This window comes from Aquarana catesbeiana, linkage group LG05, assembly GCF_042186555.1.
Source record: "Aquarana catesbeiana isolate 2022-GZ linkage group LG05, ASM4218655v1, whole genome shotgun sequence".
NCBI classification, from domain to species: domain Eukaryota; kingdom Metazoa; phylum Chordata; class Amphibia; order Anura; family Ranidae; genus Aquarana; species Aquarana catesbeiana.
This window is the reverse complement of record NC_133328.1, coordinates 15,415,801-15,432,895: the sequence shown is the minus strand read 5'-3', so window position 1 is coordinate 15,432,895 and position 17,095 is coordinate 15,415,801. Positions and strand designations below refer to the sequence as shown.

At 44.1% G+C, this 17,095-nt stretch overlaps 1 protein-coding gene and 1 long non-coding RNA gene across 13 annotated transcripts in view; one reads left to right on the top strand and one right to left on the bottom strand.

Annotated features, from left to right (window-relative positions):
* The window catches only part of OBSCN (obscurin, cytoskeletal calmodulin and titin-interacting RhoGEF), a 407,958-nt gene that overhangs the window by 231,720 nt on the left and 159,143 nt on the right, over positions 1 to 17,095 (top strand). For all 12 annotated transcript variants that reach the window (XM_073629454.1, XM_073629462.1, XM_073629460.1 and 9 more), the window contains 4 exons: positions 3,414 to 3,677; positions 6,917 to 7,189; positions 9,367 to 9,633; positions 13,593 to 13,859. In XM_073629454.1, coding sequence (XP_073485555.1) covers positions 3,414 to 3,677; positions 6,917 to 7,189; positions 9,367 to 9,633; positions 13,593 to 13,859 — 1,071 coding nt within the window. The remainder of the gene's footprint in view (positions 1 to 3,413; positions 3,678 to 6,916; positions 7,190 to 9,366; positions 9,634 to 13,592; positions 13,860 to 17,095) is intronic.
* The window catches only part of LOC141144090 (uncharacterized), a 175,209-nt gene that overhangs the window by 38,672 nt on the left and 119,442 nt on the right, over positions 1 to 17,095 (bottom strand). The gene's annotated exons all lie outside the window — the stretch shown is intronic.

Sequence of the window (17,095 nt, the reverse complement as noted above, 5' to 3'; positions counted from 1 at the left end):
GCGCCCCTAATGGAGCGGCTACTACTGGTCCTAACACACAATACTTGGAAATTTGTGTATATATAAACAGTATACTACATGGATTAAATTTTTCCTAAAAGTGCTGGTTGTATCTGTAATGCCCCGTACACACGGTCGCATTTTCCGACGGAAAATGTGTGATAGGACCTTGTTGTCGGAAGGCTCCATCACACATTTTCCATCGGATTTTCCGACACACAAAGTTTGAGAGCAGGATATAAAATTTTCCGACAACAAAATCCGTTGTCGGAAATTCCGATCGTGTGTACACAAATCCGACGGACAAAGTGCCACGCATGCTCAGAATAAATAAAGAGATGAAAGCTATTGGCCACTGCCCCGTTTATAGTCCCGACGTACGTGTTTTACGTCACCGCGTTCAGAACGATCGGATTTTCTGACAACTTTGTGTGACCGTGTGTATGCAAGACAAGTTTGAGCCAACATCCGTCGGAAAAAATCCTAGGATTTTGTTGTCGGAATGTCCGAACAAAGTCCGACTGTGTGTACGGGGCATTAGACTAAATATCCAGGACACCCCATCCCCCTTACATCAGAAGCCAAAACCCCCCCACCCATCAGAAGTCAAGAGTCCCCCACCCTCCCTTACATCACAGTACCCCCCCCCCCCCCCTTACCTTGTACTACTGCTCCCGGGAAGAAGCTGGGGATAGAGCTGGGAAACAGAAAGTAGGAGGACTGGAGTCAGCTGCCGGAGTCTGCTGAGACAAGGGGAGGTGGAGATGAGGCAATGGCCAACTGCTGAGTCGGGGAACAGAGATGAGCCTCTCCGCAGCTGCACAAAAAAGCGCACGGTCTGGTGAAGGAGTTCTGTCCTCCTCTCTGTTGCCAACTGCTGAGATGGGGAAAAGGGAGAAAAAGCAGAGACAAGCCTCTCCGCAGCTGCACAGAAAAATGCAGGATCTTTCATGGGAGCTCCGTCCTCCTCTCTGGTGCTAACTGGTGAGATGGGTGGGGGAGCAGAGACGAACCTCTCTGCAGCTGCACAGACAAGGCTGAGACGAGGGGAGTGCCACAGCCTACGGGCCTTGTATTTGACACATGTGATGTACACTATATTGTCAAAAGTATTGGGACACTGTCTTTACACACACATGAACTTTAATGGCATCTCAGTCTTAGTTCGTAGGGTTCAATATTGAGTTGGCCCACCCTTTGCAGCTATAACAGCTTCAACTCTTCTGGGAAGGCTGCCCACAAGGTTCCAACATGACTGCGCACCAGTGCAGAAAGCAAAGTCCATAAAGTCATGGATGAGAGTTTGGGGTGGAGGAATTTGACTGGCCTGCACAGAGTCCTGACCTCAATCTGATAGAACACCTTTGGGATGAATTAGAGCGGAGACTGCCAGCCAGGCCTTCTTGTCCAACATCAGTGCCTGACCTCACAAATGTGCTTCTGGAAGAATGGTCAAACATTCCCATGGACACACTCCTAAACCTTGTGGATAGCCACCTAATTTTGAGTAGGTCCCCCTTTTGCCTCAAAACAGCCCTGTCCCATTGAGGCATGGACTCCACGAGACCTCTGAAGGTATGCTGTGGTATCTGGCACCAAGCCGTTAGTAGCAGATCCTATAAGTTTGGAGGTGAGGCCTCCATGGATCGGACTTGTTTTTCCAGCACATCCCACAGATGCTCGATTGGATTAATATCTGGAGGATTAGGAGGCCATAGCAACACCTCAAAGTGACCTTCTTCCATTGCTCTGTGGTCCAGTTCTGATGCTCTTGAGCCCATTATAGGCACCTTTGTCAGCATGGGCACCCTGACCGGTCTGTGGCTAAGCAGCCACCCATACACCACAAACTGCGATGCTCTGTGTTCTGACACCATTCTATCTAAACCGGCACTCGCTTTTTGAGCCAATTGAGCTCCAGTAGCTTTTCTATTGGTACATGTACATCGCTCTAAGGCAGTTTCTCTTACCCTGCTGCTCCAAAAAGCCTCTATCCCACGTGGAGGGTGGGAGCCCTGTATGCAGATACTTAGAAGAAAAGAAGGCTGGACGGCCGCACTCCTATGCAATTACTTTATTCAAGTGCCGGATACAAAGGTGAACTACAGGTATCAGCTTACATGTTTCACACCAAGGTCGGGTATGAGTAAGCACCCGACCTTGGTGTGAAACATGTAAGCTGATACCTGTAGTTCACCTTTGTATCCCTCCAGCACTTGAATAAAGAAATTGCATAGGAGTGCGGCCATCCAGCCTTCTTTTCTTCTAAGCTCTTCTATTGGATCGAACTACACGGGCCAGGCTTCCCTCCCCCACCTTCATCAATGAGCCTTTCCTCCCTCACCTCCATCAATGAGCATTCCCTCCCCACCTCCATCAATGAGTCTTCCCTCCCCCACCTCCATCAATGAGCGTTCCCTCCCCTACCTCCATCAATGAGCCTCCCCCCCCACTCCATCACTGAGCCTTCCTTCCCCACCTCCATCAATAAGTCTTCCCTCCCCCACCTCCATCAATGAGCGTTCCCTCCCCCACCTTCATCAATGAGCCTTCCCTTCCCCCTACATCAATGAGCCTTCCCTCCCCAACCTCCATCAATGAGCCCCCCTACGCCATCATTGAGCCTTCTTTCCCCACCTCCATCAATGAGCCTTCCCTCCCCCCTCCATCAATGAGCCTTCCCTCCCCGCCTCCATCAATGAGCCTTCCCTCCCCGCCTCCATCAATGAGCCTTCCCTCCCCCCCTCCATTAATGAGCCTTCCCTCTCCCACCTTCATCAATGAGCCCTCCTTCCCCCACCTCCATCAATGAGCCTTCCCTCTCCCACCTTCATCAATGAGCCTTCCTTCCCCACCTCCATCAGTGAGCCTTCCCTCCCCACCCCATCAATGAGCCTTCCCTCCCCACCTCCATCAATGAGCCTTCCCTCCCCACATGCATCAATGAGCCTTCTCTCCCCACCTCCATCAATGAGCCTGCCCTCCCCTTCCCTCCCCTAATAGCTCTTCTATTGAACTGGACTACACGGGCCAGCCTTTGCTCTCCATGTGCATTATTGAGGTTGCCCATGACCCTGTCCCCAGTTCACCAGTTTTCCTTGCTTGGACTGCTTTTGGTCAGTCCTGATCACTGCAGACCGGGAACATCCCACAAGAGCTGCAGTTTTGGAGTGGCTCTGACCCAGCCACCCGGCCTTTGTCAAAGTCACCCAGATCATTACTCTTGTCCATTTTTCCTGCTTTCAACACATCAACTTCTGGGACAACATGTTCACTTGCTCCTTGATATATCCCCCCCCCCCCACTTTCAGATGCCATTGTAATGAGATAATCAATGTTTTTCACTTTACCTGTCAGTGGTCAAAAATGTATAGTTGATTGGTGTATATTGTAATTCCTTTGCTGTCTTGCAGTTCTCCAGTTCGTGAAGAATTTACAAAATGTAGTGGCTGAAGAAGGCTCAACTGCTGTGTGTCTCCACTGTGAAGTCTCCGCCAAGATGGCCCCCGTGGAATGGAGAAAAGGTGCTGAGAAACTACAAGCCAACAAAAAGTATGAGATGAAGCAGGATGGGACTGTGCGGGAGCTGATCATTCATGATCTGGAGCTGGAGGACACCGGGGAGTATGTTTGCATCGCTCGAAGCAAAAGAACTTCGTCCACGCTAACTGTGAAGGGTAGGTTGTGTGTGAGGTCTTAAAGGTCAACTGTTATTTGATAAATACTCCCAAATATGGGAACTTACCTCCTAAAATATGTTTTTTTTTCTCAGAGAATGGCTGCATGTTCTCCACCCTCCCCCAAATAACCTGGGTCTCCACCCCCTACCCACCTCTGAGGACCATCCTTTGTTAACACCCCTACCCACATCCCAGTACAGCCCCTTTTAAATACAGTAATTTGTATGGAATTTGTTAACGATAACAAGAAAGTTGGTAAAATACAGTAGATCCCCTGCAGCCATTAACAAAATATCCCCCCAGCAACAATAGATTTTCCCAGGAGCAATAAATTCGCCAGCAACAATAGACCCACCCAGCAAAAATAGATCCCCCACCAGCAACAATAGATCCCCCAACTACAACAATAGACTAACCACCAGCAACAATAGACCTCCCCCCAGCAACAACAGATTCACCCCAGCAACAAAAGACCCCCCCAACAGACCCTCCTAGCAGCCAGCAACAATAGACCCCACCTCCCCACAACCCATGACAGTAGATCCTCCCCAGCAACATAAGACCCCACCTCCCCACAACAGTAGATCCCCCCCAGCAACAAAATATTGTACACCAGAACAAAAGATCCTCCCCAGCAACAATAGACCCCCCCAACAGACCCTCTCAGCAGCCAGCAACAATAGACTCCACCTCCCCAGCAACCTACAATAGTAGATCCTCCCCAGCAACAATAGACCCCACCTCCCCACAACAGTAGACCACCCCCTACCAGCAACAATATATCCCCCACCAGCAACAATAGATCCTTCCCAGCAACAATATACCCCTTCAACAGACCCTCCCCAGCAGCTAGGCACAATAGACCCCCACCCCCTCCCCTCACGACAGTAGATCCTCCCCAGCAACAACAGACCCCCCCAGAAACAGTAAAATACCACCCACACCAGCAACAATGGCTCCCATAGCAACAATAGATCCCCACCAGCAACAATAGACCCCACACCAGCAACAATAGATCCTCCCCAGCAACAATAGACCCCCCCAACAGACCCTCCCAGCAGCCAGCAACAATAGGCCCCACCTCCCCACAAAAGTCGATCCTCCCCAGCAACAATATATCCCCCACCAGAAACGATAGATCCTTCCCAGCAACAATAGACCCCTTCAACAGACCCTCCCCAGCAACCAGGCACAATAGTCCCCCACCCCCTCCCCCCACAACAGTAAATCCTCCCCAGCAACAACAGACCCCCCTCCCCCAGAAACAGTATAATACCACCCCCCCAGCAACAATAGACCCACCATCAGTAACAACAGATCCACCCGAGCAACAATAGATCCCCCACCAGAAACGATAGACCCCACACCAGCAACAATAGATCCTCCTCAGCAACAATAGACCCCCCACCAGACCCTCCCAGCAGCCAGCAACAATAGGCCCCACCTCCCCACAATAGTAGATCCTCCCCAGCAACAATAGATCCTGCCCCCCAACAGCCCCTCCCAGCAGCCAGGCACAATAGACCTCTGCCCCCTACCCTCACAACAGTAGATCCTCCCCAGCAAAAACAGACCCCCCCATAAACAGTACAATCCCCCCATCGACAATATTTCCCCTACCAGCAACAATAGATCCTCCCCTGCAACACTAGACCCCCCATCAGACCCTCCCAGCAGCCAGGCACAATAGACCTCTGCCCCCTCCCCTCACAACAGTAGATACTCCCCAGAAAAAACAGACCCCCCCCAGAAACAGTAGAATACAACCAGCAACAATAGATCCTCCAGCATGCCCAAGCTTCCCTTGCCAGTACATACTTCAGTACTGGGGGTGCTGGAAATGATTACCGCTACATTCCCGCCCATCAATTTAGAGAGTCAACACTCCTGCTGCAAGTCGAATTTCAGCCAGCATGTAGAAATGTATTTAAAAATGATTAAACTATTAATACAATCCAAGAAAAAAACGTAAAAAAGAAAAACTTTGTTTCCTATTAATCAGTATTAATGAAAAAAGTTACTGTGGATAAAAGTGTACATTTTATTCCACAATTTGTCCAGTTTAGAATGACAATAAAATCATAATTCTTGTACAAACCCTGCACAGATAATGAAAATAAATGAAATAAACAAGATTTTGACATTTCAGATGAAGTCGCATGATTTCAAAGCCGCATTCAATGTAAACGAGGGTAAATGCGATAATAAAAAAACAAAACAAAAAACAAATGTAAATGCAAAAAAAAAAAAAAAAGTTTTGAGTTACATATTTGTTTTTAACCAACACCCCCCACCACCACAATTCCTGAGTTTGTTTTTTTTTGGCAGCATTTGTCTACAAAATATCTTTCATGTTAATAGTCTTTCTTTTTATAAAATGCAATTAAAAACGTATTTTAATTTTGTTTGGCACTAGGTTATGTTTTTTAAAGCTATATTCTAATAAAGCCCTCAAAATTTCTACTTGCCTGCTCGCATTTGGCGAGTGGAAATAAGCTGAGGGCGAGTGTGTGGAGCCCCATTGGAGGAGGGGTGGCGAGCGCCGCCGGTAGGTGGGGTTGAAAGGGAGTCGGTTCTCCTCCCAGCTATACACCTATATACACTGAATATATAGTCTAAATACACCTCTATATACTATATACACCTCTATATATACTCTATATACACCTCTATATACTATATACACTCTATATATACTCTATATACACCTCTATATACAAGCCCTCAAAATTTCCACTCACCTGCTCGCATTAGGCAAGTGGAAATAGGCTGAGGGCGAGTGTGAAGCTGCATCAAGGGGGGGGGGGGGGGGCGAGCGCGGCCAGCAGGGGGTTGGGGTGGGGCAACTGGTGGCAAGTAACTCTTAAGGCCTGGCTAGTAGATCAGGACTTGAAATTTCGAGCCCTGCTATATACACTCTATATACACCTCTATATACTATATAAATGTCTATATACTATATACACTCAATATATACTCTATATACACCTCTATATGCTATATTCACTCTATATATACTTTATATACACCTCTATATACTATATACCAGCCCTCAAAAATCCCACTGCCTGCTCACATTAGGCAAGTGGAAATAAGCTGAGGGAGAGTGTGGCGCCACCAGCAGGGGGTTGGGTGGGGCAACTGGTGGCGAGACTTGAAAATGCTAGTAAATGGTATTGCTGGTGGTGAGTTATTAAAGTAGCTAATTCAAAGATGAAACCATACTTCTTTTTTAGAATTGGATGTCACCATTGTCCGCGGTCTCAAGGACCTGTCCGTCTTTGCCGGAGAGGACGTTGTGTTTAAGTGTGAAGTCTCCCACGCCAACGCAAAGAACGTAGAGTGGACATTGCAGGGGATTGCGCTGGTAAAGAATGAGATGAATGAGATCTGGGTGGAAAGTGAGAAGGTCCATGTCTTGAAAATGAGCAGTATGACACAGGAGGACAGCGGTCCCGTGACTTTCAGAGTTGGGTCACACACATCTACAGCCCAACTTGTGGTCAAAGGTAACTTGGATTCAATGGTCAAAATACAATGTCTGTCTCTGGTTAGAGCAGGGGTCTCCAAACTTTCTAAAGAAAGGGCCAGTTTACTGTCCTTCAGACTTTAGAGTGGCCCAACTGCGGCCAGTGGGAGTAGGAAATGCCCAGGCATCAGTGGGAGTAAACCATGCCCCATCTTTCATTGTAGTGGGAGGAATAATGCCCCGTTGTTGATATCGGTGGGAATAATAGTGCCTCATTGTTAATATAAGTGGAAGGAATAGTGCCCCATTGTTGGTATCAGTGGGAGGAATAGTGCCCCACCCATTTGTTATGATCGCAATTCCTATATTCGTAAATTAGAAAATCCGAAAATAAGAAAGAAAATCCCTAAAATTCTATAGAATAACTAAATAATTAACTAATAATAACTAACTATTAAATTATAGATATTGGAATTTCCTTTAAAATTTGGCTGTTAGTGAACGTAGCGAATACGAATTTAACCAAAGTTACAAATTATACGAAATAACGAATGCCTCATCTAAACAAGTGGAAAGGAACTAATTAATAATAAATAATAGAAATAATAATAATAATAATAAAAAGTTTTTATTATTATTATTATTTATTATTATTATATTTGTTACGTTCCATTCGTTTAGATGCGACATTCGTTAGTTTGGATAATTCGTAACTTCGGATAAATTCGTATTCGTTACGTTGATTAACAGCCAAATTTGAAAGGAAATTACAATACCTAGAATTTAATAGTTAGTTGTAGTTAAGTTATTATTAGTTAGTTTTATTTCAGATTTTTGAATTTTCGGATTTTCGAATTTCGAATTTTTAAATTTCTAAATTTCAGAATTTCCGAATTTTTGAATTTTTGAATTGACGAATTGACGAATTGTTGAATTGTCGAATTGTCGAATTTACGAATATTCCGAAAAAATTGTTAAACGGGTTTTTATTCATTTGGATATTTATTTCCGAATTAACGAATTTGTCGAAATTCATTAAAAAACTATTTCGGCAGTGGCCAAGGCATGGAAATCTCCTACATTGGTACTAGCAGAAACAATTCACAGAATGAATAATACAATGTCCCATGCTAAGATGGTAGCCATCGATCAAAATCAAATTCCAAAATTTGAAAAACTTTGGCATCCTTGGATAAAACAACAGTTCCTGTCAAACTTCAATGACTCTGTCCTGTTGCCATGGTAACAGATTAAATGACTTACAGAGACACCCATTCTAAAGCCGCGTACACACGGTCGGACTTTTCATCTACAAAAGTCCAACGGACGCCGACGGACTAAAGCTGGCTGGTAATCCGATCGTGTGTGGGCTTCTCCGGACTTTCAGCAGACTTTTTCAGCCTCAAATCCGACGGACTTTAGATTTGAAACATGCTTCAAATCTTTACGTCGTAACTACGACGGACCCCGAAATCCGCTCGTCTGTGTGCTAGTCCGACGGACAAAAACCCATGCTAGGGCAGCTATTGGCTACTGGCTATGAACTTCCTTATTTTAGTCCGGTGTACGTCATCACGTACGAATCCGTCGGACTTTTGTGTGGTCGTGTGTAGGCAAGTCCGTTCGTTAGAAAGTCTGCTGCAAGTCCGCCGAAAGTCCGCCGGAAGTCCGCCGGAAGTCTGTCGGACAGGCTGTCGGACTTTTGTAGACGAAAAGTCCGACCGTGTGTACGCGGCATAAGGCTTCAAAGAGAACTAAAAAGAATAATAAACTGACGAGCGGGACAACCTTGTGGACCATACCTCTACCTTTCAACCCTTTTTCTTCTTTCTCTTTCCTTTTCTCCACCTTACGATTAAAGCTCATTATCAGAATTTATTTGACCTATATACACGCTACTTGTAAACAATATGTATAGTAGGTATAAATCATTTAAATACCTACAAAAGTAACTAAGGAAATGATATATATCTTTAATTTAGGTTTACGTGAACCCAATGTTTAATATTTGAAATTTCATGATATTTACCTATATAAATCCTACTGTAAAACAATGAGCTTACTTTATAGATCCTTGTAAACTTACTTTATGTATCTTTATAACATTGTATACTCAATAAACTTCTTTTGACAAGGAAAAAACTATTTCGGAACTAAACAAATTGCATGTGTCTACTTACCAACTATGGAACTGTATGAACCTCTTTGTTTTTCCAGCTCCTCTCCCAGTGTTTAAAAGACAACTATCTGATGTGGAAGTGGAGGAGGACACCGCGGTGGTTCTACAGTGTGAGCTGTCCCAGCCCGGAGCGTCCGTGTTGTGGAAGAAGGGCGCACAGCAGATCAGTCAGAGCGCCAAATACAATATTCTGGATCATGGCGCCATGCAGGTCCTGCAGATCCTCAATGCGGCACCTGCAGATTCCGGTGTCTACACCTGTGATATCGGAAACCAGCAGACGAAGGCCAAAGTCACCGTGACAGGTTTGTATGACTTCTCAAAATGCTACGAAGAAGAATTTACTTGTTGATAGGGATGAGCCCGATGTTCAAGTCGAATGTAAGTTCGACTCAAACATCGGGTGTTAGCCTGTTCGCCGAATAGCAAACAATTTGGGGTGTTCGCAGCAAATTCAAAAGCAGCGGAACACCCTTTAAAAGTCTATGGGAGAAATCAAAAGTGCTAATTTTAAAGGCTTAAATGCTGGGTATTGTCATAAAAAGTGTTTGTGGACCCGGGTCCTGCCCCAGGAGACATGTATCAATGCAAAAAAAGTTTTAAAAATGGCCGTTTTTTCAGGAGCAGTGATTTTAATAATGTTTAAAGTGAAACAATAATAGTGAAATATTCCTTTAAATTTCGTACCTGGGGGGTGTCTATAGTATGCCTGAAAGTGGCGCATTTTTCCCGTGTTTAGAACAGTACCTGCACAAAATGACATTTCTAAAGGAAAAAAAGTAATTTAAAACTACTTGCGGCTATAATGAATTGTTGGGTCTCGGCAATAGGGATAAAAGTCATTGAAAAAAACGGCATGGGGGTCCCCCAAAAAAACCATACCAAGCCCTTTGGGTCTGGTATGAATATTAAGGGGAACCCCGAACCAACATTTTTTAAAAAATTGCGTGGGGGTCCCCCCAAATTCCATACCAGGCCCTTCAGGTCTGGTATGGATATTAAGGGGAACCGTGCGCCTATTTTTTTTTTTAAATGGCGTAGGGGTCCCCCTCAAAATCCATATCAGACCTGAAATGGCGTGGCAGGCCGCAGGAAAAGAGGGGGGACTAGAGAGTGCCCCCCTCCTGAACCGTACCAGGCCACATGCCCTCAAGATAGGGAGGGTGCTTTGGGGTAGCCCCATATTGATGAGGAAAAGGGCCTCATCCCCACAACCCTTGCCGATGGTTGTGGGGGTCTGGGGGCGGGGGCTTATCGGAATCTGGAAGCCCGCTTTAACAAGGGGACCCCCAGATCCCAGCCCCCCATTTGAAATGGTAACGGGTACATTGTACCCCTAACATTTCACAAAAAAAGTGTCAAAATGTTCAAAAACCACAAGACACATCTTGAGACAAGTCCTTTATTAAAAAATAAAACAATAAAAATGTCCTACGAAGTCCATTCATCTTCTTCTCTCGCTCCGCCGACGGACCGAAAAAAAAAAACGCACTCCGCCACCGATCCGCCTCCATGGGAGGCACCCGCCGTAATGACCGTCCTCTCAGGTGACAGTTCTTTTATAACTGAGGGCGGGGCCACTCAGTGACGTACCCGGGTGACCCCACGGCTCTCTGGCACACGGGAACTTCCCAATGGCTTCCCCGTGGCGTCAGGGGGGGCGGGGTCACCCGGGTATGTAAATGGGTGGCCTGCCCCCTCTGACGCCACGGGGAAGCCATTGGGAAGTCCCCGTGCGCCAAAGGGGGGCGGGGTCACCCGGGTATGTCACCGTTTGGCCCCGCCCTAAGTTATAAAAGAACTGTCACCTGAGAGGATGGTCATTATGGCGGGTGCCTCCCATGGAGGCGGATCTATGGCAGAGTTTTTTCTTTCGGTCCGTCAGCGGAGCGAGAGAAGAAGATGAATGGACTTCGTGGGACATTTAAATTTTTTTATTTTTTAATAAAGGACTTGTCTCAAGATGGGTCTTGTGGTTTTTTAACATTTTGACACTTTTTTTGTGAAATGGTAGGGGTACAGTGTACCCGTTACCATTTCAAACAGGGGGGGCTGGGATCAGGGGGTCCCCTTGTTAAAGGGGGCTTCCAGATTCTGATAAGCCCCCAGCCCGCAGACCCCCACCTGAAGTGCCTGGTATGGAATTTGGGGGGACCCACACGCAATTTTTTTTTATTTTGGTTCGGGGTTCCCCTTAATATTCATACTAGACCCAAAGGGCCTGGTATGGATTTTTGGGGGGACCCCAATGCCGTTTTTTTCAAAGACTTTTATCTGTATTCCAGATTCCGATAAGCCCCCCGCCTGCAGACCCCCACAACCATCGGGCAAGGGTTGTGGGGATGAGGCCCTTGTCCCCATCAGGGCATGTGGTATGGTACAGTTCAGGAGGGGGGGCGCTCTTTCGTCCCCCCTCTTTTCCTGCAGCCTGCCAGGTTGTGTGCTTGGATAAGGGTCTGGTATGGATTTTTGGGAGGACCCCCATGCCATTTTTAAAAAAATGTTGGCACGGGGTTCCCCTTTCTATCCATACCAGACTTCAGGTCTGGTATGGATTTTGAGGGGGACACCTACGCCATTAAAAAAAAAAAATGGTGCAGGGTTCCCCTTAATATCCATATCAGACCTGAAGGGCCTGGTATGGAATTTGGGAGGACCCCCACGCAATTTTTTTTTAAACTTTGGTTCGGGGTTCCCCTTAATATTCATACCAGACCCAAAGGGCTTGGTATGTTTTTTTTGGGGGACCCCCATGCCATTTTTTTCAATTACTTTTATCTGTATTGCCGAGACCCGACAATTCATTATAGCCGCAAGTAGTTTTAAATTACTTTTTTTCCTTTAGAAATGTCATTTTGTGCAGGGACTGTTCTAAACATGGGAAACATGCGCCACTTTACAGGCATACTATAGACACCCCCCAGGTACGAAATTTAAAGGAATATTTCACTTTTATTGTTTCACTTTAAGCATTATTAAAATCACTGCTCCCGAAAATACGGCAGTTTTTAAAACTTTTTTTTGCATTGATACATGTCCCCTGGGGCAGGATCCGGGTCCCCAAATACTTTCTATGAAAATAACTTGCATATTAACCCTTTAAATTAGCACTTTTGATTTTTGACGTTCGTGTCCCATAGACTTTAACGGTGTTCGCGTGTTCGAACTAATTTTTTGCCTGTTCGCATGTTCTGCTGCGAACCGAATCAGGGGGTGTTCGGCTCATCCCTACTTGTTGATAATGTTGAGATTTAGCTAATAATAGTTACATTTAACTGGTCTTGTTCCTTCATGTTAAAAATGTTTCATCGAAGTGGCCTAGTCAGTTCTAATGAGTATGAAAAACATACCCCGGCATTTATAGTCACAGGAGTGGTCAATGAGCAGTGTAACCCAATCATGATAGTGTCAAGAGATGCGTCAAGATGTTGTCTTTCAGGAACATGACATACGCTATATTACCAAAAGTTTTGGGACACCTGCCTTTACACAAAGATGAACTTCAATGGCATCCCAGTCTTAGTCCGTAGGGTTCAATATTGAGTTGCCAATTTTTTATTTTGAGAATTTTGCAAACAAGAAACACATCTCAATTTTTTTTTACAAAAATGCAAAAAAAAAATATAAAAAAAAAAAAATATATATATATATATATATATATATATATATATATATATATATATATATATATATATATATATACACATATAAAAAAATAAATATTAAAAAAAAAAAAAAATATATATATATATATATATATATATATATATATATATTATATATATATATATATGTATATATATAATATATATACACACACACACACGCATATCACTAAATAGCACAGACATCTTCAAAAATTCTACACATTACTCAACTTGATTACCATTCAGACCAAGAAACATAGATTATCATGTGTTACGTAGCCTTTATTCAAAATTATTTTTAACCTTGAAAATCTAAGGGAGTGTCCAGAGAGAAAACAGGGAATGAACCCAACACCCAGAAATCAACAAACAGCAGCTACAGGCCTGATATTCCTCCACGCCTTTATCCAGACCCTTTGCCTCGGGCTTTCACACTGGAGAGACAGGAGAGGCTCTTCACAGGCGCTATGCAGGCGCTATTTTAAGTGCTGTAGCGCCTGTAAAGCGCCTCAGTGTGAAAGTAGCCTAAAGGTACACTTGACCTTTAAGTTAAACACAAAGAATATTCACAGTTTGTATTTGAACTTCTATAATTTATTCCCTGTACTCTGATGCAGCCATTCCAGTCGTTTTTGAACAGAAACCTGAAAAGTTCAGCTGTGAGGAAGGTTCTGAGGTCATTCTACGAGCCCAGATCTCCAAGCCCAATGCCCCTGTCCAGTGGAAGAAAGGGGCCTCGGCCATCAAGCCCAGCGACAAGCTGGAAGTACGACAGAAAGAGAAGACGGTGGAGCTCATTATACACCAGGCCCTGCTGGAGGACTCTGGAGATTATACCTGCGATACTGGAGACCAAAAGGCCACGTCCACAGTGACTGTGACAGGTGAGGTCAGGAAGGGCCTACGGGTGTCAAACATCCGCAGTGTGGACCTATTTTGTGGAACTTTAAAGGCTTGCATGAATAAACTCTTGACATACCTCAATATACAGCAGGGTTTCTCAACCAGGGTTCCATGGAACCCTTGGGTTCCTCCAGACGTTGCTAGGGGTTCCCTGAGCAATGAGCAATTTCTGCCTCTCAGATAAGTTCCCACTGACACCATTGATCTTTTTAGCGATCTGTCAGGGGGTAATTCTTTCCAATGACCACAAGTATGAGGAGCATTCTCCCCACTGACCATCACATTAAGGTATCATGAGTTATAGATATAGTCATTTTTAGCAGGGGTTCCCTGAAACCAGAAAGTTATTTCAAGGGTTCCTCTTTGTTGAAAAGGTTGAAAAATCCTAATATACAGGTACAATTTAATTTCTTAAAGTGATACCAAACATAGAGTGACTGATTTAATAAAATTGGAGAATGCAAAATCCGATGCCGCTCTGCATAAAAACCAATCAACTTCCATTTTTTTGGTCAAAGCTTAACTGTTTGCCGACCAGCCACCATAGTTATACGGGGCGGCAGGTTGGCTCTCCTGTGCGAATCCCCATAGGGATACATCGGATTGCGCAAACGCAGTTTGCGGGCGGGCGCCCCGCTGCATGCTGCGGGAGCGTGCCCGCAGGTCGAACGGACTTCGATTTCCGCTGGCAATACCATGATCGCCTAGTACAGAGGCAGAACGGGGATCTGCCTTTGTAAACAAGGCAAATCTCCGTTCTGACAGGAGACATCATGGAGATCTACTGTTCCCGGTGATCGGGAACAGCAATCTCTGTCATATCCCCCCCTACAGTTAGTACACACCCAGGGAACACAGTTAACCCCTTTGTTCGCCCCCTAGTGTTATCCCCTTCCCTGCCAGTGACATTCTTACATTGATCAGTGCATTTTTATAGCACTGATCAACGTAATTGTGTCATTGGTCCCCAAAAAGTGTCATTTGGGGTCAGATTTGTCCACCGCAATGTCGCAGTCCCGCTAAAAATCGCAGATCGCCACCAATACTAGTAAAAACAATTAAAAAAAAAAAGTCCCTAAATCTATCCCCTAGTTTGTAGACGTGATAACTTTTGCGCAAACCAATCAATATACGCTTATTGCGATTTTGTTTTTTTTACCAAAGATATGTAGAAGAATATTTATCGGCCTAAACTGATGAATACATTTTTTTTTATATATATATATTTTTTTTTATATGTATTATAGCAAAAAGTAAAAAAAATATTTTTTTTCAAAATTGTCGCTCTTTGTTTGTTTATAGCCCAAAAAATAAAAACCGCAGAGGTGATCAAATACCACTAAAAGAAAGCTCTATTTGTGTGGAAAAAAGGACATCAGTTTTGCTTGGGTACAGCATCGCACAACCACGCAATTGTCAGTTAAAGCAACGCAGTGCCGTATCGCAAAAAAATGGCCTGGTCATTAAGGGGGCAAATCCTTCCGGAGCTGAAGTGGTTAATTGAAGAAATTGAAGATAGAAGCTGATTGGCTACCATGCACAGCTGCACCAGATGTTGCACTCTTTTGTTTCAGTAAATCAACCCGACAATGATTCATTGCCATCATCTATTCTATTTATGCATAAAGATCATGCCACTGTTCCCTCCACTCAAGTCTCAGATTACACTCAGCTCTGTACTCTTTGCCATTCAGTGTCTGGCATCAGATCCCCTGCCTGCTGGAGATACGGAATGCTGTGTAAAGTCTTTACTTCAACCTCTTCAGTCCCGGAAGGTTTACCTCCCCCCCCCCCCCCCATGACCAGACCATTTTTTGTAATATGGCACTGTGTTATTTTAACTGACAATTGCGCGGTCGTACCCAAATCAAATTGATGTCTTTTTTCCCCATAAATAGAGCTTTCTTTTGGTGATATTTGATCACCTCTGTGGTTTTTATTTTTTGCGCTACAAATAAAAAAAGACCGAGAATTTAAAAAAAAAAAATTGTTTTACTTTATGCTATAAAACATATCCAATAAAAAAATGGAAAAAAATCGAATTTCTTCATCGATTTAGACCAATGTGTATTCTGCTACATGTTTTTGGTAAAAAAAAAATCCCAATAAGTGTATATTGATTGGTTTGCACAAAAGTTATAGCGTCTACAAACTATGGAATAGATTTATAGAATTTTATTTTTTTTAATTTATTTTTTTACTAGTAGTGGTGGCGATCAGCGATTTTTAGTGGGACTGTGACATTGCGGCGTACGAATCTGACACTAAATGACACTTTTTGGGGACCAGTGACACCAATACAGTGATCAGTGTTAAAAAAATGCACTGTCACTGTACTAATGACACTGACAGGGAAGGGGTTAACACCAGGGACAATCAAAGGGTTAACTGTGTTCCTAGGCAGTGCTTTCTAACTGTGGAGGGGGAGGTGCTTTAACTGGTAGAAGACAGAGATCGGTGTTCCTGCTTAGCAGAAACACAAGATCTCCATCTTCTCCTCTCACAGAACGGCGGTCTGCCTTGTTTACGTAGCCAGACCACAGTTCTGCCTCTCCTGAGAATGACCGTGGGGTGCCGGCGGACATAGGGTCCGCCGGACCTGCTGATTGGCTCCCGCTGTGTCCAATCACAGCGGGAGCGGGTTACCGACGCCGTGCGCGCACCCCGGACCCTGTGCGCAAAATCAGGTATATGTGCGTGGAGCGGTCCAGAAGAGCTTCAACAGATGTAGAGGAGAGTAAACGTGCAATTCGTTTAGTTCCGAATTAGTTTCTTAACGAATTTAGACAAGTTCAGTAATTCGGAAATATCCCATTTTCGAATTTCCGAATTTTTCCGAATATTCAAAAATTCGGAAATTCCGAAAATCTAAATTCGAAAATCTGAAAATCCAAAAATTCGGAACTCCAAAAATAAGAACGAAAATCTGAAAATAAGAACGAAAATTCAAAAACCCGAAAATTCGAAAATCTGAAATAATAACTAACTAATAATAACTTAACTATTACTAACTACTAAATTATAGGTGTTGGAATTTCCTTTCCTTGGCTGTTAGGGAATGTAACGAATATGAATTTATCCGAAGTTACGAATTTTCCCGTAATAACAAATACCGCATCTAAACGAATGGAACTTAACTAATTAATAATAATAAATAACAATAATAATAATAATAAAAACATATTATTATTTATTATTATTTTGTTCCATTACATTT